Here is a 24,811-nt window from a genome sequence, read left to right on the forward strand (position 1 = left end):
CTGAATTATTGCTGGCTGGGGTATTACTGGCAACAGTGGTGCTGGGTCAGGGGTGTGGCGGAGGGTAAGGGGGAATGAGTTCTGGGGTACTGGGGTTGGGCCGCTGGACAGCAGAAGGACCACATTACTGAGAGGCAGTGGTGGGTAATTAGGGACAGTTATTATAAAACGGGCTAGGGGCACCTGAGTGGCTCAGTCATTAAGCATCTGCCTTTGGCCCAGGTCATGATCCCAGGGTCCTGGGATAGAGCCTCACATCCGGCTCCCTGCTCAACAGGAAGCCTGCTTCTCCCTCTCCCACTCCCCCTGCTTGTATTTCCTCTCTCACTGTATCTCTTTGTCAAATAAATAAATAAAATCTTTTTAAAAATAAAATAAGGGCTATGTACACACTGTTCACAAGATAGCCACTAAATAGATGCGGCCATTGAGCATATGAAATGTCAGAATGAGACACACTGTAGGGGTAAAATGCACATGGCATCTCAAAGACTTTGTGAGGGGTGCCTGGGTGGCTCAGGGGGTTAAAGCCTCTGTCTTCGGCTCAGGTCATGATCCCAGGGTCCTGGGATCGAGCCCCAAGTTGGGCTCTCTGCTCGGTGGGGAGCCTGCTTCCCTTCCTCTCCACCTGCCTCTCTGCCTACTTGTGATTTCTGTCTGTCAAATAAATAAATAAAATCGTTTTTTTAAAAAGTGTAAAAGATCTCAATAACTTTTACACTGAGTATGTATTGAAATAGTATTTTTTATATGGGGTTAAATAAAATATATATGTTAAGTTCACCTCTATCTTTTTATTTTTTCAAGGTGGCTACTACAGATTTTAACACTACCGAGTGGCTCGCATTATACTTCCATCAGCACTGGGCTAGATTAGCGGGGCGGAAACTATGTTCTGAGGGACAGAGATCAAGGTTATTGACAGTGAGACTGGGTTAACTGAAGGCCGGGTTAATGGGAGACAGGGCCTGGGTAATTGGGAACTAGGCCGGTAGGGCATAAGATGTAGACTTTGGGGCAGGGACTCAGTTACTGGGGGAGAGGAGTCTGGTAGCATCACTAGGAGCAGAAAGGTGGCGCTACAGACCAGAGTGAAAAGGCGGTGTGCTCAAGATGAGGCTGGACGAGGGGGCAAAAGCACGGTGCCCAGACTGGGGAGGGGTGGCAGGCTGGGCCCAGTCCCACACTCACCGCTTCTGCTCCCTAGAAGGAAAAAGAGACATCATCATTTGGTGCCACCATGTCAGGGACGCAATCAAGACATCCTACCAAGCCCTGATGCTTCCGGTTTCCCAGCTCACCTCTCCTCTTCTAGCTTCTTCCGCAGGAGGTCTCGCCTCCAGGCAGGCATGCCGGCCAGCCGGGCCTCCTCCTCTTCCTCCTGAAACACAAGCACAGAGCTTTAGGACCAGCATGGGTGAGGAGGTAGGGGATCAGAGGGGGGTGCACGCCCAACCCGGGGGCATGTGCACCAGTCAGGGACAGTGGGCTAGAGGTGTCCTCCTACAGGGCACATTGATGAAGGTGCCTGGCCACAGTCCCCTTAAAGGGAATCTCCCAGGCTCTGCCTCCTTGTAACTCAGGTTGCGTATCCTAAAGGTGGCACCAGAGAGGTCAGAGCTAAGGTGTGGGAGAGGAGCAGAGAATGAGCTTCCTCCCCACTGGGGCAGGCTGACAGATGACCCCAGGCCCCTGACCTGACTCTCTGGGCAGACCCCAAGTTAGGCCCCCACAGATCCAGCCAGCTCAGAGAGGCTCAGGCTGGCCTCCAGCGTGAAGAACCTTCTGCCCCACATGTGTCCTATTCCCAAGTGAGCAGACACTACTCCATAACTGTGTGGTTGCAGTGACCTGGCAGGAGTGGGGGCGGGCATCCAACACAGGCGGCTCACAGCAAAGAGTTTTATTACGTGGGTGTTTACACAGGAGAACATGTCACACGTAACACTACACACGTCGCTCCATGACCTCAAAGAAGTAGCTGTGAATTCAGTGGAAAACCAGAGAGAGGAGAGCCCCACTGCCCCAAGGGGGACCCACGGTCCCTCAGGGGGCGGCTTCTTCCACCTGGCTCCAACACAGAGCCAGGCAAGACTGTAGGGCCAGAGGGGAACACCGGGTTTGCCCTGTGCCCCGCCCTGCCCGTTCTGGCCATGCTGGGGTTTCAAGGCTGCGGCAGCCTGGTCCTCCTGGGCACTCTGGGTTCTCCAAAGCCACCATGCTGGCTTCTGGGTTCTTCCTGCCGGCTTTTGGCCTCCAGAGGGCATCAGACAGGCATCCAGGCCCTGGTTAAGGTGCTTGAGGGGAAATTCCAAATTCTGCTCAGATATCAAAGAGCTCTGCCTCCTTTTCTTTCCAGAAGGAGAAGCTGCGATCGATGTAGCGGCAGATGTCCTCGTTGCTGAACTCGCCCATCTCTGACACCAGCTCCAGGGGATCTTCCACGGGGGCTTCGGAACCAGGAGGGTCCCATGTGGGGGGCGGTGCAGCCGGCGGGGGTGGGGTGGGGGGCTGCGGCGCAGGAGCTGGGGCTTCGGGCTGCCCCTCTGGCCAGTCCACCGTCTGAGCCGAAGCGATCGTTTCCACCGGCTCCCTCTCCTCCTCCTCTTCTCTTTTCTCCTCCTCTTGCTCCTTCTGGGCCTCCTCATCTTCCTGAGCTGGCTCGGCCTCCGGGCTGTCTCCAAAGAACTGGCGCCTGAGGTCCTCAAAGCCGTCGCTCCAGCTGCGCCGGCCGGCCTCCACCTCCTCGAGCACCACGCGGTGGAAGAGGCGGATGAGCTCCCACGGGTGGCTGCCCAGCCGGTCAAACATCTCGTAGCACAGCAGGTGGCGGAACTTGCGCTCCTCACGGCTCAGGCCCATCTCGAGCAGCTGGAAGTAGCCGAGCATGAAGAGGTCGAGCGTGAGGCTGTCGTAGCGCCGGGGCGCGCCGCCGTCGAGGGGCGGCAGGAAGTGCTCAGGCCAGTACAGGCCGTGCGCCAGGCCCGAGCCCGGCGGGCGGGCGGGCACCTGCCGCAGCAGGCTCCGCCAGTGGCCCAGCAGCTTGCCCACCACCTGCCGCTGCTTGAGCAGGCGCAGCAGCCGTCCGTCGGGGCCGTCGGCGGCCGGTGGCTGGGGGGCGTCGGCGGCGTCCGGGGCCGGGCGCGCGCCGGCGGCCACCACGCGGGGCAGCAGTCTGCGTAGGCGCGCCTGGGCGTGACGCCCGGGGCCGCGGAAGGTCCACTTGCGCCAGTGCTCCAGGAAGAGGTAGACGATGCGCTCCTTGCGCATATCTATGTAGTCCTGGACGCCGCGCAGCTCTGGGGGCAGCGGCGGCCGGCGCGCGGGCGGCTCGGGCTCGGGCTCGGGCTCGGGCTCGGGCATCGCTGCCTGGTGGCCGGGAGCGTCCGGCGGGCCCAGGGCGCCCAGGGAGTCCCCGGCGGCCAGCAAGCCGTTGGCGGCGGGGTGGTCCGGCTCCCCGGCGCTGGCCGCCACGTAGTCCTCCTCGAGGATGGGCTCTCGCCCGGAGGCGCCGGCGGGGAGCGAGGGCTTGCGGCGCGAGTCGCGCGCGGGCGCCGAGCCCTGGGCGCGCAGCTCGTAGACGGCGCGGAGGTGCTGCACCGAGACGCCGCACTCCAAGATCTCGCGCGCCACGGCCTCGCGGCACCAGCTCAGCGAGTGCGAGCGGCCCAGGCAGAGCGGGCCCGGCCGCCAGGGCGCGTCGGGCAGCGGGGCCAGCGGCTGGCCCGTGTCGGCGGCCAGCAGCTCGGCCAGGTGCGCGGGCCGGCCGCCCAGCGCGGCCAGCAGCGTGGCCATGCTCTTGAGCAGCGTGGAGATCTTGCTGCACCAGGCGGGCAGGCTGGCGGCGCGGCCGTGCATGCGGCGCGGGTCGACGGTGAAGCGCGGCGCCGAAAGGGCGGCCGAGATGGGCAGCAGCTGCTCCAGCTCCAGCTCCAGCTGCTCCAGGCGCGCCTCCAGCTTCTGCGCCTTGTGCAGCACCTGCAGGTTCTCGATTTGCTGCTCGATGCGGAGGATGTCGGCTTCGGTCATGAGCTCGCCGAAGGGCCCGAGGATGGCGTTGTGCGCGCTGGAGTACCTCCAGCCCTCGCGGGGGTAGCAGCACGAGCTGGCGGCGGTCAGCTAAGGCGGGGAAGACAAGAGAGGGGAGGGAGGCGCGTCTCCCTCTGGCCCGGTTCCCGCAGCGGCCGCCGGGGGCGCCATTTGCATGTCCCGGGTGGTGTAATGGCTCCGCGGGGCTGTGCTGGCGGGGATGGGCCGAGCCCGGCCGGCCGGCAGGTCACTACACTGGGACGAGGCTTCGGCCCAGGCCGCTACTCCGGGCGCCGGGCAGTGTCCTCTTTGGTCGCTGGCGGGGTCGTCGGGCGCTGCTGCAGAGACAGGGCGCGGACGGCGTCTCCACACTCGGCTGGGTTGCTCATTACACCACCGAAGGAACATGCAAAAGGCGTTGAAGCCGCGACGCCCGGTGGCCCTCCCCGACCCCGTCTCAGGTCTGCGACCCGGCGAGGCCTCACCCAAACGGAGGACCCCTTCTCAGCGCCCCCTGTAGCCCAAGCCCTCCCTGTGCGCTCTGCCGGCGTGTTTGCTGAGCCCGCGGCCAGGCTGTGGCTTCAACCCCTAGTCCCCGCACCAGGAATAATAATAAATTGATGGGGTCAGGCGCGCCAGGAGCTTCCAACAGTTTTGTTCATTCCTCACTTGAGTGAGGGCTTCTCCAGCCCTGGGGGCGGGGAGGGGGGGTGCTGTCCTCCTGGTGGTTCATCCTGACTCACTACAATCCCTTCCCCACAGACAAATAGGATGAGGCCACTTCCCCCACGTAACCCCTCTCCCAGGTTGCCGACTGCTACAGGAGAAAGTCCATTTTCTTCAAGGCCAGGCCTTGGTGATCCGATCCGCACTGGCCTCTCCAGTTCCAGCCCTCTCCTAGACAGGCTCAGAGCCTGCTTGCTCTTTGGCCCGCTCTGTTCCCAGTCAACCTCGTGCTCATCTCCCAAGTCCACCATGGACATCACTTCCTTCTTCCCTAACGCTGCCTCCAGCCCAAATAGGATGGTGGGTTTAGGGCCATCTCAGTCCTCTGCAAGCCCCGTCACAGTGCCGCTGCAACAGCCCAGCGACTGGCTTCCCTGCCCACTCAGGCTCTCACGTGACCTTGTTTTTTATTCTTGGGGGCACTTACGGCTCTATTAAGGTGCTGTGTTTGCTTGCTGGTTGACCCCCTGGCACCCCTGCTGCCCTCGCGGCCACCTCGAAAAGGCCCTGATATGTTCGTCGTGAACCCCTAGAGGCTCCCACAGTGTGTGTCATATACACAGCACTCAGGAAACGTGTGTTGAGCAGGTCGATGGCAAACCATCCTACCAACCAGTCATGATCAATCATCTGACAGAGAAGAAAATATCCTGGGCTAGATGAGGCTCAGAACCGGTGCCTAGAAAGTGGCAGTGCAGGGAAAGGGCCCAGGCCAGGCTGACGGCAACCCAAAGTCCCTGCGGGCTCCTGAGGGCTCCTGTGTGGTCCCTGGACCAGGGTGCACAGCTTCTCCCAGGAGCTTCCCAGAAAAACAGAAGCTCAGCCCCGCCCAGAGTTCCTGAGCCAGAATCAGAGTTTTTACGAGATTCCAGGCAGCCTGAAGCACATTAGAGTTTGATGAACTTTGCCATCTCACTAGAAGGGCTGCTGGAGGTGGGGGGAGGGGTGGAAACTGGGATCAGTCCCAGGTCAGGGAGGTCGTCCAACCCTGCTTTTCCCCCCAAAGGTAGTGGGAGCCGCCCGGGGTGGAAGGGATCGGCCTGCCGCGGACTGATGTGGGGGGATGGGCGGAGGCCCAGAGGCAGACCCTCGGGACGTCAGGCAGCCCCGCCCCGCCCACCTTCCGTCTCTGCTCCTCCTCCTCCTGCATCTTCAGCTGCAGTTTCCGCACCATCACCTGCCGCTTCCACTCCGGGATGGGCCGGCCCTGCTCGTCGTGCGTGGGGATGAGCGCCTCCACGTCGAGCTGCACGCCGGGCGCCGGGGTGGCGGGCGGTGCCGGCGCCACGCTGCCGTTGAGCAGAGGCTGGGGCCCCGCGACGGGCGGGGTGGGGCTGCGGGCCCGTGAAGGCGCCGGCGACGCGGGAGGCAGCGGCGAGTCGGACTGCAGGGAGAAGCGGCGACACTGAGGGCCTGGCGGGCAGGGACGAGGGGAGCCGGGGCGGGAGGGCCAGGCGCGCCGTCTACCTGGGAGATCGGCTGCCCGCTGCCCGAGAACACCGTGGTCAGTCCCTTGCTCTGCGGCGTTGGCTTCAGACTCTTGCCCGCCTTGATCTCAGCCAGTAGCTCGGAGTTGTCACCCGTCGGGGACATCATGTTGAAAGACTTGGTGCCTACATGAAGGCAGGAGAGGAGGTGCTGGCTGGGGCTGGGGCTGGGGCTTGCATTGCTAAGGCCCCCCATCTGCCCCTCTGCTGCCCCCTTCCCTAATCAGGAAGGGCGGGGCCCCTAGGAGGCTACCGCAGACCCCCAGAGGGAGGTTCCTGCTCCCAGCTCAGGAGGCCCCACCATCCTCCCGGCCCTACTCACAGGGCATGGGGGCCCCGCCTGGAGGCCCCCGGGAGTACATGCTGGCTCTTGGACTGCCCCGGGGACTCCAGCGAATGTCTCCGCCCAGGACACTGACTGACCAGCTTCAAGACACTACCTGGGGGCAAAGCCACCCGACCTTTGTCCTGGGTTCCCTGGCTCGGCCCTGCTGGGGTGGAGTCTCCCTTCAGCCCTCTCTGAATCAGCGAAGCTCAGTGACCCTTGGACTGAATCACCCAGGGCCTCCATGGCCATATAGACTCGGAACTCTGAATGTCGGAACCCAACCGGTCCCCCCCCCCCCCACCCATAGACAGACACACACGGACACGCTGGTTGCAAGCCCGTAGCGCACTTATGGCAAAGCGCTGCTCAGCTCGGGGGGACCTAGTAGAGAGGAGCTCTTACTAAGGATATGGGGTGAAAACACCCAGGAAGAAGAGCCAGGTGAAAAACATGCAAATATCCAGTGCACGGAGTTTGCATTTTCTGACAAGGCCAGCGGAGGTGACTGGGGTTTGGGAAGGGCTGTCTTTAGAGACCGAGGAGGGGTGAGGGCTGGGTGAGGGCAACAAAACAAGCCAACAGGGGACTCTTCGGTTCCCCCAGGGCTGGGGATCCCTGACTGAGTAGCAGGAGGGGTAAAAGGAAAAGGTGCCAGGTGGGCACTGGCAACAGGCCCATTTATTTAGGCAAAACTGAAAGCCCCGGACAGAACTCGTGGGTGTGCACGCGGGTGAGGTGCAGGTAGGAGAGTGGTTGTAGTGCAGAAGACCCCCGGCCTGCTGGCCCCTGGCCCTGCCCTGTCCTTCGGCCTTGATTTCCCTGAGCATGCCTTGTTCCCCACCCCACACCTCAGCCAGGAGCCACACATGCAACACAGCTACTCACTCTTCCTGAGCCTCAGGATTCTCACTTCTAGGGACCGAGAGGAGAAGAGAGAAGTGACAGTGAAGTTAGGAGAGGGAGGGGGAAGGGGCCGGGTGAGGCTAGGACAGCGGGGGGGGGGGGAGTGCAGTGGGGGGGCAAGACAGCAAGAGAGGGGAGGGCAGAAACATGGGAGGGAGATGCACAGAGGAGGGGGGAGAGGACAGAAGGAATTTTCCAGCTCATCTGACTTGGCTCAGGCTGCTCTGGGGCTCCACGAGGGTGGTCCACCCAGTTCTGGCTCTTACTGGTCCCTGGGGATTGGGTAGAGCTGCCACTGGCCCTGACCCCCCCTAGCAAGGGCCTCAATCTGGCATTGGGTTGGGATAGGGCACCCAGCCCAGGTTCTGCTGAGAAACGGTGTCTCGAGAAGCCCAGAGTCTGTTTTGCTTCTGTTCCTAGCTTCAGCCTTGCTCCAGACGGAACAAGCTCACCCCAGAGCTGGGGGGCCATTCTGGAGGCCCTGGTGGGGGTGACCATGCTACCATGGGCTCTGGGCTGCAGGGGCTGAGGCTCCACAGGTGCCCTAGGGAGCCCAAGCTCCTCTTACTCTGGACTCCGTCATACCCTTGCACTTTTAGTTAAGGAGATGAAGCTTTGGTTGGTGTCACTAAACATGGTCCCTGCAGTGAGTGGCTGGGCAAACCCCTCCCCTCAGGCTCGGGTGGGAGCGTGGGTCCCCCGGGCACCACCTCCTGGGCCTTACACGAGCCTTGGCAGGCAGGAGTCTGGCCCATGTTACAGAAGAGAAGCTCAGGAATCCTGGTCACCAGCCTACACCTTACAAAGGATGTGGGGCTGCCAAGTGGGGGAGTGGTCATCAGGAGGGAAAGGGCAGGGCGTGATGGGTCACTGGCCTTGTCCCCAGAGCAGGTCCTAGCTGGCTTGGGGCCTCTGGGGGTGTCTGACCGGGAAGTGTCCCTGAAGCATCTGGGGAGAGCTCCACTGTAGCTAGCTCGGAAGAGCAAGACAAAGGCAAGCAGAAGAGGGATGAGGATAGATGTGGGGCAGGAAGAAGCTTGGCCCTCAGCGCGGCCTCCGTGAAACTAGCTCTTCTCCGAGTTTCCCATTAACACCTGCTCCTTGGAAACACCAGCCACCAGAGCTGGAGGCCTTCGCTGCTGGGTGGGACGTGGTCCCAGAGAGGGAAGGGGACTTGGCTGGGCTCACACTAATGCCGCTCAGAGCCTTCCCTCGGGGTCCTCCTTGGGCCAGGGGCTGCGGCAGGCAGAACCAGCAGGAAGGGAGTAAGCGCTAGGGCAGTGGCAGCCGGGACCGGACGGTGGCAGCCGGACCTGACGGGAGCGACGTCTAGGCTTCCCTCCCCTTCAGGGTTAGCGCCGCCCCCCACCCCTCAGCCCGCCCCTACTCACTGCCAGTGGACGAGGAGGAGCGACGCTGCCCGCAACCAGGGCCGGCGCCCTCGAAGGGCAGAGGCGGAGCCGGCGGCAGCGAGCTCAGGGCGTCCGGCAGGGGCGGCGGCGGCGGCGGCGGGGGCGGCGGCGGCGGCGGCGGCGGGGGCAGCTCCCTGGACGCCTTGGGGTCCGCGGCGCAGCCGTTGTGCACGTGGTTCCCGGGGAGCAGCGCCGCCTGCGGGGGAGCGGAGGGGCTCGCGAGTGAGGAGCGGGAGGCCGGGCCGGGGCCCGGGCGGCCGGCGGGCGCGGGCTGGCAGGCACGCACCTCCTCGCTGTGCGCCATGCCCGGGCCCGCGGCCGGCGGCTCCCCGGGGCAGCGGCCCAGCTGCCGGTAGTAGTCCCCCGTGCTGGGCTGCTTGCTGAAGGCGCGGGGCTTGCGGCCGGAGTCCTGCCTCCTCAGCCCGTTGTGGCCGTCGCGGGAGCCCAGCTGCGGGAAGACAGCGGTGCGGGGGCTTCAGGCTCGGGTCCCCGCGGCCTCCCACGCCCCGCCCCCCCAGCTCTTCCCATTCCCGAGGCTCCCGGCCAGCGGCCGTCCAAGGGTGCAGCCAGCCGGCTCCCCAGACCCGCCTGTTCTCAGAGCGGAGATGGGGCTAGGGTCCCGGGGAAGGGCAGGCTCGGTCGGCCCTAGAGGGAGGGGTTCTGGGCGCGGGCCAAGGGCCACCAGGGCCCCCACGGAGGCTAGAAGGGGCGGGACCAGGGGCGGGTTGACCCAGCCCAGTCGCCAGGGGGAGCCGGAGAAGGGGCAGCTCGCGGTTTAGCCAGCGCTAAGGCCTCAGCCTCACCCGACTCCCGGCCACCCGACCGTCCCGCACGTCCCCACGGCTCTGCCGAACGCTCTTTCGGGGACCCCGGCGAGGGAGCCCGCCTCAGATCCCTTGTCCTGTTAGGCTCCTGCTTGCCCAGGGCTCTCAGCCGCCCGGCCCCGGGGCTGCTCCTACCTGCGCCTGTGCCGGTGGCCCCCGCTGTGCACCTGGCGGCGGGGGCGGCATGGACCCGACACCTGCGCTACCTGATCCTTCCTCTCGGGTTACAGCCCAGCCCTTGCCCGCCCGCGCCTAAGAGCGCCTATGAGCGCCGCCGGCCTGACATCACCCAGGGCCCGCCAATCCCGGGCCTACCCACTCCCAGAAATAGGGGACGCCACGGGGGCTCCAGCTGCATCGCAGCAACCCGCCCCCGCTTCTTACCGGTCCCGCGAGCCAGATGTGGCCCCGCCCCCTGTGCCTTTCTCCCTCCGCGAGGTGCTGGGCACCCCGGCCTCCACCTCCTCTCCCAACCGATCCCTTCCAAACCCCGTGGGCAGAACGCAGGCCTGACCACGAGCAGCGGAGCCCCCCACGTTTGGTACCCCTGGGTCCCGGGTCACGCCCCCGCCCTTCCCCTCCCGCATCTGGAAACCATCGACATCCGCGTAAGCGACACCGACACCCGCGCCTAAGCCTCGGGTTTCAGGGGCGGCAAGGCGGGCTCAGATGACCGCGGTGGCCCGCCCCGTCGCAGCTGGCCCCCCCACTAAGCCCAGCCCAGGGAAAAGGACATGAGCCGGCAGGGCCAAAGGCCGAGTCACCGTGGGGGGGGGGGGTGTCCCCTGTTCCACGCCCCCGCCCGTGCGTCCCCGCGGTGGCCCGGACCTCCACACCCCACCCAAACCGGCTCTTGTTGCAGGAAACCCGACACCACAGGATTTGTTTTCTGGGCCAGTCCGCCCCCCTCGGCGCCCCCTGCAGCCCAAGGCCCGGATGCCACGACCCCGCTCTGGACGCGGTCAGGCAACGGCCAGGCCCAGGGGGCGGAGGCGGGGGGGGGGGCGAGGCGCAACGGACACACAAAGGGCTCTTTGTGGAGCTGCCGGTCGCCTGCAGCCCCGCACGCACACACCGGGTAGGAACACGGGACCTCGAAATCCTGTTGCTCCAGGGAGTGGAGGGGGCGCAGGCTGGGCCACCTGTCCTGTGGCTTTGGGCAGGGCTCACAAAGCCGCCAGCAGGGACAGTCGGCTGGCCCTGAGGCCTCTGCAGTCCTCTCCTGGGCTCTCTCCACCTCACAGAGATGAAAGGGGACCCGACTGGGAGCTTAGTCCAGGAGGGCAGTGAGGGCAGGGTGGAGTCTCTGTGGAGGCTGTCCTTCCCCTCCCCAACCCAGGGGCCTTGTGACCTGGGTCACCTGTGGGCAAATTGGTTCCTCATCTTGCCTCTGGAATGGCTTGCCTTGGGCTTGAGCGAGAACTGCAGGTCAGGGCTCCCACGGGACCCACAGGGTCCTCTACCCCATATTCAGCCACCTGGAGTCTCAGTTGTCCCCCACCTCCCAGACTAGCCAGGACCCCAGGACTCCCTATGGGGCTCCCAGGCCGGGACTCTCAGTTACCCAGACCAGCCCTCTGGCTCCAGAGCCTCAGCCAGGGCCCCAGAGGCCCTAACATCCAGGACAGCTCACATTCAGTGTGCCCGCACTGGACATGCCGCCATGGCCCCCATCCCAGGACTGGCCTTCCCACCAACCTGGGCACTCCAAGCCCCAAACTGGGGAGCCAACTGCAGTTTCACCCTCCCTCAGCCCCCTGTGAGGGCGGAGTCCTGCTAGTGCTCTCTGTCCCTGCCTCTGGGGCCCTTCACAGCCATGCCACCTGTGTCTCTCCCCACCTCCCGCCAGACACCCCCTTGGGAGCCATTCTCCACCTGAGCCTGGGGCTATGGGCATGGGTAGGGCTGTGAGGAGGCAGTCTGTCCATAGTCTCTGCCAATTCTCTGCGCTCTGCACTCCAGTTCCCTGAGAGGCCCGACTGTCTGATGATACGTTCCTTCACCCAGCCCCAGCTCCTGAGAGGGTAGTGGCTCTGTCTTACTCATCTGCCTGTCCCCAGGACCCAGCCCTAGTGCCCCATGGGGCTGGCCGGGAGCTTTGACTCTTGAATCTGCCACACTGGCCCAAGGCCCCCTGACCCTGTGCCCAAGAGCTGGTCCCCTGGCCTCGGGGGTGGCCTATCCGCCCAGTCCCTGGGCTAGGAGGCAGGCAGGTGGGGGAAGGTTCACTACCTCCTTCTTGAGGGCCTCTGTCTCCACGTGGCGGAGTTTGCTCTTGGTCTGCAGGTAGATGTCAGCAGCCTGTGGTCCCGCGGGGGGCTGGGGAGCTGGGTAGCCTGGTGGGGGTGGGGGCAGTTGGGTGTTCGGGGGCGGGGGCGGCGGAGGGAAGGTGGGCGGTGGTGGCAGTGCTGTGGTTCTCTCCGTCTTGCCCCGGGGCCGGCCCAGCTGCGGGCTCAGCTTGTCTATGTACTTTTGTATGTCTGCAGCTCTTGAGCTGGGAAGCCCTGGGGAGGGAGGGAAGGCTGCGTGTGGGAGATTGCAGGGAGGCTGTCCCCCAGGACTGAGACCCTCTTCCACCCAGAAGCGACTCACCAAAAGACGAGGTGGGCTTAGGGACGCAGCCCGGTATGGCTCCACTGTGGGCCCAGGCAGGGCACGGCCCACCTTGCCCTCCCCTCCCCTCCCCTGCTCTGGCGATGCATGTGTTGGGGCAAGACCATGCACTCAAGTTTGGAGGGGAGGCCCCAGAGGGCTTTCGATGCCAGAGCATGCCAGGGGGGCACAGCCACCTGGAGGGTGAAGGGGCAGCTCCTGGGGTCAGACCCGGCAGGGTGGGGTGGCGGCAGCATGGATGGCCACGGCCCAGATTACCAGGCACCCCACCAGCTCTGTAGGCTGCCACCCGGTGGCTTGGGGCAGCTCTCACCGGCAGGTGGCCACCCAGGCTCAGGGTGTGGTCCCTGTTTGTGAGTCCACGCAGCTTCCTCGTCGCACAAAGGGGTTTGCACCGGGCTGTGGACGTGGGGTGTGTCTGCATGTGTTTGCATGGGTGCGCACGTCTGGAGTATGGAGATGGAGGCCGTGTGTCTGGGCCATAGCACAGGTGTGCACGTGCATCTGCATGGGGCTGTTACATGTGCGCATGTGTTCCCATCTGTATATTGTGCATACACACGTACAAGTGTGCACACTTGAGTGTGACCGGGTGTGCGTAAAGTCTGGGGAACACTGTGCGTGTGAGTGATAATGAAGCTTTTGTGGGGTGCATGGGGGTTCTGTCTGGGGGAGAGTCCTTGTGGAGATACAGGTGTGTTTGTGATGGGCACACACAAGCACAGCTGTCCCCTCACCACAAGCAGGAGCCCCCCCCCACCCGAGACCTGGGCAGCCTCCAGCGCTGGAGGCAGAGTGGGCCGAGGCCGGCCCTCAGTGCCCAGAGGCCAGTCCCAGTCCCTGCTCCCTCCTCCCTCGTCCCAAGCCGGCCCACTCACGGCGTGGGGGGCGCTGGTCCTTGATGCTGGAGTGGCTGGAGGAGCAGGAGTCGTAGTTGGAGAGGGTGCTGGTGGGCGAGCTGAGGTCAGGGTTCAGCGGCTGGACGGACATGGTGGTATTGGGCGAAGACATGCCAGAGTCGGGCTGCTTGGCCTCCAGCTCAGCAGACGGATCCCGGGACAGGACACGGTGCTCCACACTCTGAATGGGAAGGGAGCCAGGGAGGACAGCCTGACCTGGAGACCAGGGCGCTCCAGGCCAGGGTCCTGCTGGGGCTGGTCCTTGCGGTGCGACCTGGGCCCGGCCGCTTCCCTTTCTGGGCTTCCTCCCCTTTCTGAGAATGTCTCTTGGGTTCTTCCCAGGGGAAGATTCAGGCCCAAGCCCGGCCCCCTGGCAGCAGGACCACAGGTTTCTGGGAAACGCCCACCCCAGCCATTCCTTGCTCAGGGGGGTTGAGAGACTGTCAGAAGAGGGGGCCTTGGCCTGGACCCCAAGGGGAAGACTGCCATGGCACCAGGCTTCTCCTTCCTCATTAGAGGAGCTGGGCTCCAGTGTATCTGTGGGAAGGGCTCAGGTGTCACAGCTGCCAGGGGGCAGGGGAGGCATGCAGGGCCCCCACAATTTGCAGGAAAGACTAATTTCCCATTACCTGGCCAGCAGCCCTTGTCTCTCCTTGTTCTACTGGGGCAAATCCCAACACCAGCCCAGCCTGGATCCCCCGATGGAGCCGTTGGAGAAAGCTGGGGGGTGTCTGGGGCAGCCCAGCTGAGTCTGGTGGGCAGCCCAAGCTCAGACTGGAAGCCTGCTGTCCCCACCACTGTCTGTGTCCCTGCCCACAGGCTTGACCCTCCCTGCATGGGAGCGGGATGGGGTAGGGGTCCTGCTTACGTTGCCCATGCTGGCCTTGCTGCCGGCAAGCCTGCTCGCTGGCTCCGTTGGCTGCCTCCTGCCCAAGTCTGCTCCTCCCTGCCTGGGGCCCCCTCCCTGCCCGAGAAGTGTCACAGGCCCCCCGGGAATGGGAGGCAAGCCTAGCACCAGGTAACAGCTCGGCAGCCATGCTCATTGGCCCTGTAATTAGGGGCTCTGTGGGAGTGTTTGCCTTTTCTGGGCCAACATCCTGCACAGTTTGGATCCTCCACTGCTGTAGCTGGGCCTGTCTGCGTGAGGGGACCAAGGGCTCCCATCCCCCACCCAGGTCAGAGGGGCGAGGCAGGCCCTGCTGTCCATTCCAGGAGCCAAGGGAAAGCACAGGGGCTGGGCTGGACGGGGTGGGGGTGGGCAGCTGAAAAGCCTCTTTGTGACTGACAGCAGTGGGCACTGGGGGTACCCAGCCCTGACCCCATGGATAGCAGAGGTTAGGGGCACAGGCTCTGCAGCCTGGAATGTCGGCTTCAAATTTCACTTCTCCCACTTACTAGCTACATGACCTTGGGCAAGTCACTTATCCTTGCTGTACCTAAAGAGAGAGAGCCTGTGGGGGTGTGGGATGGGGGTGGGGCAGAAGGAGAGGGAGAATTTCAAGAAGCTCCACACCCAGTGCAGAGCCCCACGAGGGGCTCGATCTCATGACCCTGAGATCATGACCTGAGCCGAAATCAAGAGTCAGATGCTTCACTAACTGAGCTGCTCAGGCGCCCCTGAGTTTCCCTGAGTTTCTTTATCTGTAAATGGGGATAACAGTACTTTTTTTTTTTTTAAGATTTTATTTATTTATTTGGCAGACAGAAATCACAAGTAGGCAGAGAGGCACGCAGAGAGAGGAGGAAGCAGGCTCCCCACGGAGCAGAGAGCCTGACGTGGGGCTCGATCCCAGGATCCCGGGATCATGACCTGAGCTGAAGGCAGAGGCTTTAACCCACTGAGCCACCCAGGTGCCCTGATATCAGTACTTTTTGCCTTGTGAGGGTATAAACAAAGATTGTCAAAGTTAGTGAAGTGCCAGGATATGGTAGCCAGTAAATGTGAACTAGTAGTATTAATTTCCAGCAGAGACTGAGATCAGACCATAGAGCACTGGGCAGGGTGCCCACCAGAGTCAGAATTCAGGCAGTCATGTTTCTCTCGGCTGGAGCTGCTGTTAAGAGGGGCTGGAAGAGGGGGTGCCTGGGTGGCTCAGTAGGTTAAAGCCTCTGCCTTCGGCTCAGGTCATGATCCCAGGGTCCTGGGATCGAGTCCCGCATCGGGCTCTCTGCTCAGCGGGGAGCCTGCTTCCCCCCTCTCTCTGCCTGCCTCTCTGCCTACTTGTGATCTCTGTCAAATAAATAAATAAAATCTTTTAAAAAGGGGGGGCTGCAGGGGCTGGGGCTTTGTGCCACCCCCCCATCCCACTCTCAGACTGCTCCCTCAGTGGGAAGGAACGACCTGTGGTGCAGAAATGCCCTTCACAGCATCCACCCGTGTTGGTATATACCCTACTGACAGGGCACTCATTATCTGCTGGACTGTTAGTCTCTCTGGGTGGCCTTTTGGGGGGAAAATTCTTCCTTGGGTCCAGCTGCTGTCTCTGACCCCTGGGCCTTGCTGTGCTCTGAGGCACCCAGAACCAGGGTGCCCCCCTCCCCGCGCCTGCAGAAAGGGCAGACACAGTGCTGCGGGCAAGAGGCCATCCCACCTTCTCCCCGACCCTTCCCATTTCCCAGGCCTCTTCTGGCCACGCTGCCCCCTGGGGCTGGTCCTTCGGAAGGCCCCTGTGAGACCTGCCCTCTGTCTTCCCTCCTGCCCCAAAGCGGGCATTACATCAGAAAAGGCAGGGCCCTGGACTCGGAGCCAACCACACCTGAGCTCAAGTCCCAGGAGGCGACTTCACGCTGTGCAGCCATGATAAAATAATTTTTTAAAAGTCACACAAGTTTCCAGTTATGAGGTAGCCATGAAGTGAGGGAACATACAGCGTAGCTGTGTGACCTTGGATGAACCGGGGGCATTACCACCACCTACCTCAGAGGCAGTGGACAGTTAAATGAGCTACTAGTGTGGGTTGTGGGCAGGTGAATGAACTCGACTATTCCCATCGGCAGGTGTGTCTTGTGATTTCTCGGCGCCATCCTCCCTACCAGGATGATGCTGGTCCTCCTCCCCCTGACCCTTTCTCCTTCACCCCCTCGCCCCTCCATGGTCAGTGGTTGTGGGCGGAGAGAGGGTGATGGTCTGGGGCACTTCTTCATTGTGTGACCTCGGACAGGGCTTCACGTCTCTGAAACTCAGCTTCCTCCGTGTTAAAGGGGTAAGAACACCTGCCCCTGGGGGGAGGCGGGGATGGGGAGGGGGACGAGCTAACCAGGGGCTCGGGGTCATACCAGGTTCTCCACGGTGCGCAGGTAGCGGGTGCAACGGCTATGGCCATTGTAGTCCGAGAGCTCGGCGGCCGTATATCCGTCGCGGTCGCGGACGTCCAGCGCCGCGCCGTTCACTACCAGGATCTGGCAGCACTGCGAGGCGCCACGTACTGAGGACCCCCGCGCCCTCGCCGAGACCCGCCACCTCTCGCGCCGCGGCAGGGCTGTGCGGCGGGCTCGGCGCCAGCAGAGGGCGCTCGCCCAGCCCCCACCCCGCCCCCACCTTCAGCTCCCCGCCCCCACCTCCAGCTCCCCGTTTTCCGCGGCGTCGTGCAGCGGGGTCCCGCCCCACAGGTCGGTGGAGATCTCGCCGCCGTGCAGCAGGAGCCAGCTGAGCACTTTGGCGTGGCCGCGGCTCGCCGCGAAGTGCATGGCCGTGGCGCCGTCCTTGTCCCTCTCCGACAGGCTCACGTCGGTGCAGCTCACCTGGGCGCGAGGGGGCGCGGGAAAGAGGGGCGGGGGCTGGGCGCCAGGCCCCGCCAGGCCCCGCCCCCCGTCCGCGCGGGCCGCTTCGCGAGCAAACCCCGCCCCCTCCCGGGCCCCGCCCCGCCCTGACCGCGAGCTCACCAGCCACACGATGACCGGGCTGTGGCCCATCTGCGCCGCGGCATGCAGCGGGGTCATGCCGTCCTGGGCCCTCGCGTGCGGGTCCGCGCCGCACTCTTGCACCAGGTACTGCGTCACCTCCAGGTGGCCCTCCTGGCACGCCAGGTACAGGGGCGTGGCACCGGTCTTGGTTTGGGCAGTCACTCCCCTGCGGAGACAGCACCCACAGTGGGCTCTCAGCGCCCACCTCCCTCGAAACCCTTCTTATGCTCCTGGCGCTCTTTAGGGGAGCTCTGGAGGGCTGGGAGAGTGGGTTGGAGAAGTCCAGTCACCGGGTCCCGCTGTCCCTGACTACCTCTGGACACTTGGTCCTATGCCAGTCTTCTCCAGGGTGTCCCCTTTGACGCGGTCACCCCCTCCTTCTAGTCCCTGTCCCCAGTAAATAACCCCCCTTTTCACCCAGGTCTACAAGGATATGGAGATCTGGCCTCTTTACCTTTTCAGCCACATTAACCCATTATCACTGTGAATCTCCAAACTTTCTGTCTTACTTGTATGCCTTTGATCGGGTCCCCCTCTATCTGGAATGCCCTTCCTTCCTCCTCCCTAAGACTCAGTCCAGATCCCCTCCTCCATGAGGCGTGCCCTGATTTCCCCAGGCAGAGCAGGCCTTTCCTACCTCCATGCTGCATATGGCCCTGGGCTCACTCCAAAGACTGCCTGTCACACTTGATTGAACTTAAGCGATTTTGGCTTCTGCCTCCCCCAGGAGACTGAATTCCCAGGGGGCAGAGTAGTAGGGTTGCCAGATAGAATACAAGATGCCCAGTTAATTCTGAAACTCAGAGAAACAAGAAATCATTTTCTAGTATAAGTATATCCCAAACAAGGCATGAAATATACTTATACTAAAATATGATTTGCGGTTTATCCAAATTAAAATTCAATTGGATATCTTGTTGTCAATTCGACAGCTCTACAGGCGGCCACCATTCACGGAGCATCCTGGTGTGCCGTGATATTGATGGACAGGTTCTCATTGGATGTCCTAACTTAGGTCTTACTGTCTTTCCCATTTTTGCAGATGGGCAGTCGAGGCTCAGGGCTGTGACCTCCTAAAGGTAACACAACTGGTAAATGGCACTTGAGTGTATGTTTGTGATGCAGGGCCCGGTGCATGCAATAGGCACACAGGAAAGACCATCCCTGTCTTCACTCTTGGGGCTTTCCTAAGGTCCAGCTTGCAGCTGGCTCTGTCCCTCATCCCTGTTCCTCGGCTGCTGAGGAGGAGTCCTATCTGGGGAGCTGGGAATCAGACCCATGAGGTGGAGTGCTGCTGGGAAGCAGGGAAGTTGCACCCGCCACTGAAGGAGCCCCCGGTTTTCTGACTTCGTAATAGGGTGGACAGCCCAGGGCGCAGTTACTATAGTTAGACACTAGGTGGAGCCACAATCTAGTCCCAGACGCGGGAGCAGCCGCCTGGCTCACGGGGAAGCTCTGGGCTGGGGCTGAGTCCCAGGAAGCAGGACCAGCCCTCCGTGCCCCGGAAACGCACCTCTTCACCTGACTAAATGTCGTCCCGTCCGTCTGCCCCACGATCTACCCACTGGTGGCATCAGTCTCACACTCTCCACTAACGGCCATGCATGTCCTCCCTCCCGCATCCAAGTGCCAGCCCAGCTGTCCCTTAATATGGGCCCCGGGCCACCCAGTCCTCCGCTAGCTGCCCACGCGCCCACCGTCTTGTCACTCCCGACATGGCTTGGTCCTGTCCCCTCACACACTCCTCAGTCCCTCCTCCCTGCCCTCTTCCCTGACCCCGCCCCTCTGGCCAGCTGCAGCCCTCACTGGGCACCTCCCTGCTCTCTCCTTACTCCTACACGGGCACCATCACCCCAGACACAGAGCTGCCGTTTTTCTGGGCCTGATGCCCAGTGTGACAATTCACGCATTTGGGGTGGAACAGGGACCATGCCTGGCTGCCCTCCGTTTCCCTGCCTGAGTCGGGGCAGTGGCGCTCACGAGCTGACACAGCACCTGGCGACAGAGACTCGCCCACACGCCTCTTCCCAGGAACACTCTGGCTTGCAGCCACCAGCCTCCACGCCCCAGTGCCATTGTCCCCCCCACACACACACACATTCACATACTGATGTGACAGTAACAGCCTGCTTAATGTTTCATGACCAACACTCAGCGGCCTGAATTATTCACCCTGTAACCAAGACACAGGGAGTGCTGGGATCTGGGGATCAGAGGCTGAGGGGTCCACCAGCCAGGACCCCTGCTATCTCTCTGGGGAAGCCTAAGGCAATGTATAAAACTTGGGGTACCAGATCTGCCAGGACCTCAGCCTCTCCTAGCACCCCCCGCTTGGTAGGTGTCCATAATCCAGAGGGGTCTGGTCTGTCTGGGAAGGTCTGAGAAGGTCTGAGAAGCTGGCGCAGAGCAGGACCTGAGCAGGAAGGGGCAGTCATGGCCACAACCTCCCTCCTGCGGGGCCAGTGGCTGCCACCCTCAGCTGGAGTCTCTGGGACAGAGGAAGCCCCAAATGCTCCAGCTTACCACCCTTCCTACTAGTATTTCCGTCTCTGCATCCTTGGAGCCACAGCCCCCAGCCCGGGAGGCCCCAGCACCATGGGGCAGTCAGATACGCAGACGGGCAAGAGTGAGCAAGCGGGTCCTGGCCTTGTTACCCTGTTGTACTCTGGCCTGGAGGCAAGAAGGGCAGGGGCCCCCCAGTGCTCACTGGGGGGGGATTATAAAACTATGGATGAGCACATGGAACAAAATCAATTAATTTAGATGGGGAGAGAGATAAATTTATAGCAGTAGTCACAATGATCGATGACAGGGTCAGCAGGTGCCGTTCATGGGACGATCGATCTGTTCCAGGCCCTGTGATGAGCAGACGGACATGCTGTCTCATCTAGTCTGTTCAGGGACCTGACGGGGTAGGTGCTGTGCACAGAAGGCTCAGCTCGCTGGAGGAGAGAGAGGCAGAGAAGGACCAGGGGCGTGAGCCCCACCCCGCTGCGTCACAGTCCTGCCTTTTGTCTCTGTCTCAAAGTCACCCACGGAGCAGGAGCAGGAAGCATCCCTGAGACGTGCTTAGAGAGCCCTCAGCACCTGGCACAAGCCGGGAGCCACTGTTATATTCTGGGATCCTCCTCCCTGTACCTCGGTGGGGGCACTGCGGGCCTGGCGTGGCCAGACCCAACCAACCACAGGTCAGGTGAGGCATTGCTTCTGCTGTGGAGCGTCCCCCAGAGGAGAGAGGCGGGGTTCCTGGGGTCCTTCTGGCCTCAGCATCCCACTAGCCCATCGAGCTGTAGCCCAAGTGACGCTAAGGGTGACCATTCCAGTCCCAGTCCCTGTCTGTGGCCCTGGCCACCACCCACACCCTGGCTCTTCGCTCACTGGGCAGGCCCCTAGTGGGTGTCTAACCTCCTGAGCCTCAGTTTCCATATATGGCAATCGGGCATCATAATTGTCCAGCATCTCCTTGGCTCTTATAAGAGAACAGAAGAGGAAGTTCTGGAAGGTCGCGCGCGCTCCCTAACAGGTGTCTCTTCCCACTCTTCTTGGCCAAGTCTCCTAAGCCTTCTTTGCTGAGCCCTGGCCTCCACCTGCCCTCCAAAGGTGGAGATGCCCCGAATCTTCTTTCTGAACACACTCTCTCTCCCTGCTGGTGAGGTCATCTACTTTCCGGGGTCAAAGGTCACCTGCACCTGACACTCTCCCTCTCTCTGGCTTAGACCTGGAGTCCACATCTTGTCCCCGTGTCTACCCACTGTCCATGGGTGCACTGCCCAGGCCTCTGCAACTTTATGTGCCTAGAGTGGATACCTCGCTTTTCTCCCTCAAACCCTCCCCAGCTGCGAACTCCATTCTGGTAAAGGACACCATGCTCCCTTCCCCTAAGGGTAGCCCGAGCCCAAACCCTAGGAATCTCTGGAGACCCTCAACCTTGACATCTTTATTGGTCTGCGGTTCTCTAGCAACAATCACATAAATCATATTTTTCGTCCCCTCTGGGAAATAGGTGACACGAATGAACTTCAAAGAGTAAGCAGGTCGCCGCGTGCTGACGTGAAACAAACCCGGATGCTTGCTGGAGGTCTCCGTCCTTTGCCTCCAGGAGCTAGGAGTTACCAGCCCGCGGAACCAGACTCGGATCAAAGAGCAGCATTTCCAGCGGCCCTCCCCTTCCGCAATAATTTTGGCCCCAAGGAAGGTCACAAGTATCAGGTCTCGCCGTTGTAGGGTAAGGCGACCCTGGAAAAGTCATGGGTCCTGCGGTGGCTCTACCTCTCTTGTCCTCTCACCGCGCCTCCTGGCTTATTTGAAAAGATCCCAAATTAGGCCTGGCCCAGGGAAGAAATGCAGTCCTTACTTGAGGAAGGTTCTAGAATAGTCACCTTCATACGCAACCCACCTCCAAGCCTGGAATATTTCCAGAAGCTTACCCTTCCCTGCAACTCTCCCAGGCTTCCGGGCCTTCCTTCTGGTCCTCAGTGAACCCAAGCTTGATTCCACCTCAGCCTCCGCCTCTGGGGGGTCCTTCTACCTGCCACGCTGCCAAGCCAGATTTTTGCAGGACTGGCCCCGCTTTTTATCCAGGTCTCAGATGAGCTCGCACCTGCCCTAGGAGGCCTTCTTGACTCTCTCAATTTAAAGAAAACCTCACTGGTTTCTACCAAGGTAGCTCGTTTTGCATTATGGCACTTGTGACTGGAGTTGTCTGGTTCATTCCAGGGACACATGTCACTAGGCTGCCACAAGCCCGGACAGGGCAGAGCTGTGAAAGGAGCAGACCCCTGCTGTCCCAGAGCTCGGTTCCACTGGAGCACCAGCCGGCAAACCAACATACAGGCACATTAGCAAGAACATCTCTGAACACCGCTCAAGCTCTCCATCTGTCCCCTTGTTTGCCCTGGGAGCCTCCCTGAGAGCGGGCTCCAAGAAGCTGGGAGGGCTCACTACCTCCCAAGCACCGGAGGCCTGCCCAGTTGCTAGTTGTTGAGCGAGAAGCTATGGGGACGAGTGACATGGGCAGTGAGGCTAGGAACTCTGTGCCGTCTGCTTGCTCTTGACCTCGGCTAGTCCATTTGCCGGATGGGCCGGGGAGACCCAGTGGGGAGCTCCATCTGAGGTCACCCGCAGTGAGCTGCCCGCAGGGCTAGGCAAGTCCCAGGGCTCCCAGACTCCTGATTCACTCAACCAACACTCACGGCGTGTCAGGCACTGGGCGGCTGATGACGTCTGCCCTCACTAGTTGGGGAGACACCGTATGAGGATACCCCAGGGTGCACGGAGCGTAAGGACAGGTGGTGATAAGCACGGGAGGGAAGATAAGGCAAGGAACCAGGTGGGATCTGAAGGAGGCTCTGCGCAGAACTTGCTGAGAGGGGGAAGGGCGCCAAAGCCTGGGGGGGAGGAGAGAGCCCCCGAGACTCGGTGGGGGGGTTCTAGGCAGCAGGAAGAGCCTGTGGGAGGTTGGAAGGCTCCAGCCCTTGGGAGGAGCTGCAAGAAGGCTCTGGAGGTGGAAGGGGGTGGGGTAGGGGAATGGGGGAGCCTCACAGGTGGGAGAGCCGTGAAGGTGAGGCGTGGGGGCAGGGCAGAGGCGGGAGGGCCCCTGGGTCCTTAGAAGGAAACGGCCTCTCCTGTGGGTGAGCAGGCAGCCTGTGGGCAGTCCAGCAGTCTGACCTGCATTCTCAAAGGTGGGCACAGCTGGATGGGATGAAGGCCAGGGCCGGGGAGGTCTGAGAGAATAGGAATTAGAGCAGGAGTGGGAGACGGGCCTGGAGAGGAGGTACGGTTTGATCAAGGCCACCCAGGGGACGGGGGGACCTCAGCTGCTCAGTGAGCCTCTCTGAGATGCTGTTTCTCCCTTGGTCAGCACCGCGCCGTAGGGATATCTGTCTGGCTCACCGATGTATACTTGGCCCTTAGAATATTGCCTGGCGCAGAGCGGACGCTCCATAAGCGCTAGCTGAATGAATCAGTCTGTGACCTGGGCCGCGTACAGAGCTGCCACCTGGGGTGGTTATAAGGTGCGGATTGCCAGGTGGTGCTAGGTACTCAGTAAGCCCTCAGCAGGTTGGGGCTCATCTGAGTTCATCCTGACCCCTGGTTAGGGCGTGTTCCAATCTCTGTCCCCGGCGGGCCTGGCCTCAGGCAGAGGAGACCTCGCAGGGAGGTGCAGTTGGCACAAACCTTCAGGCAGACTGATTCTCCCGCTTGCTTTGAACGGCAGAGCACAGGGGCCCCAGAGAAAGGAAGAGCCCGGAGCTCCTCAGCCATTCTCTGAGTCTGGGGGTCTGTGCTGAGCCTGGGTCTCCCCTCCCGCAACACAGAGCCCAGGGGAGCACATGGTAGTGGCCAAGCAAGCCGGACTCCGAGGCTCCCTGCTCCTGGCCCCTTCTCTGTCGGCCCTGACTGGAGGCCTGGATACCCGGCTCCCCTCTGCCAACCACGAATGCGACTGGCCAGGGGGGCCGGCCCCCCAACTCCATCTCCCAAGACCCAGGGCCTGAGACAGCCTCAGCCCGGTTCCCACCAGCCTCCACGCCGCCTTCGGGACCCCCTTCTACAGGGAGGCTCGTCACGGGGCAAGAGCGCCGGAGGTCCCCGTGGCGACACTCCCACCTCTGGAAGGACTTGCCTGGGGGACTGGGATAAACTGGACGAGGGGCAGGTGGGCGCAGCGCGTTCCTGCAGCCAGGCCTTTTCTCACAGCCCCAGGTGCACTGGCCCGAGGAAGCCCACCCCTGCAGGTGGTCCTGCCCTCCTGCCCCTCTGCAGCTTGTCATTGCCTCGGCCCACAGCCTCCCGGGGAGGGATCGAGTTTCTCACCGTAGGTCCGGGAGCCCTTCCTCCCTCCACCGCAGTCGGTGGAGCTGAGCCCTTGTGAATAATTCACTGTGGTTCACAGCAGCTCTGGGAGGCTCACGAGAGCGAAAGCTTGGAGCCGCAGCATTCCACAGCCAGGCTGCCTGGGTCCCCGCACTGAGCCCTGTGGCCTGGGGCCGCCTGAGCCACTGCCCTCTCCTTGTGCAGCCTGGGGGAGCAGGAGTCTCCATCCCCGAGATAGGGGGCTCTGGGGACACTGGCCTCCAGCTCCCAGCAGGCCCCACCCCAGTTCCCATCTGCCCTTTCCTGCCTCAGCCCAGCCTGGCAACCTCAGAAAAGCACCTTCTTATCAGCCAGGTCACTCGCTGCAGCGGGAACGGGCCCAAGTCTTCTGACCACGTCTGTGAGATTCATAGAGGCCTCGGAGGGGCTGACGGCTCATCAGCCCAGGCCATCTGGCCTCAGGGTTGGCACCAGGGCCCAATCACGGCCAGCACCTGGCATGGCCTGGGCGGGGTCAGGGTTCCCAAGGCCCTGAGGCCGAGAAGGGGCACTAACGGTGGGAACCCAGCCTGTGGAGGGTTCTAGCTCATCCTAGGCCCCAGGCTTTTCCATGAGGAGGGGCTCAGGGGCAACCTGGGGCTGCGCCCCTCCCCCTCCAGGCCCAGGTCCTCATCAGCACTTCCAGAGGTGGGCTGGGGGTCCTCTCTCAGTTTACAAAATTTGGGCTAAGTTGGCATCGCCATTAGCCTGGCTTGTTGGAGGCCCGCTATGTGTGTGGGGGCTTATGGGTGCAGAAAGGGGGCCACAGCCCATTCCTCTCCTCACAGGATCTCAGTGTCCTCCGTGTGAAGTGAGGGGGTGGGGCAGGGGC

The 24,811-nt window shown here is 62.2% G+C and overlaps 1 protein-coding gene across 7 annotated transcripts in view; it reads right to left on the reverse strand.

Annotated features, from left to right (window-relative positions):
- The window catches only part of ESPN (espin), a 31,057-nt gene that overhangs the window by 1,179 nt on the left and 5,067 nt on the right, over positions 1–24,811 (reverse strand). Inside the window, exons 3-13 of one of the 7 annotated variants that reach the window (XM_032301437.1) lie at positions 17,104–17,290; positions 16,780–16,962; positions 16,498–16,629; positions 13,201–13,402; positions 11,942–12,213; positions 9,172–9,333; positions 8,865–9,081; positions 6,223–6,368; positions 5,876–6,139; positions 1,302–1,381; positions 1,192–1,203 (exon numbers count right to left, since the gene is read on the reverse strand). In XM_032301437.1, coding sequence (XP_032157328.1) covers positions 1,192–1,203; positions 1,302–1,381; positions 5,876–6,139; positions 6,223–6,368; positions 8,865–9,081; positions 9,172–9,333; positions 11,942–12,213; positions 13,201–13,402; positions 16,498–16,629; positions 16,780–16,962; positions 17,104–17,290 — 1,857 coding nt within the window. The other 6 variants (XM_032301436.1, XM_032301433.1, XM_032301432.1 and 3 more) reach the window with 6 other exon arrangements.

The sequence above is a fragment of the Mustela erminea genome, chromosome 10, assembly GCF_009829155.1.
Source record: "Mustela erminea isolate mMusErm1 chromosome 10, mMusErm1.Pri, whole genome shotgun sequence".
NCBI lineage: Eukaryota > Metazoa > Chordata > Mammalia > Carnivora > Mustelidae > Mustela > Mustela erminea.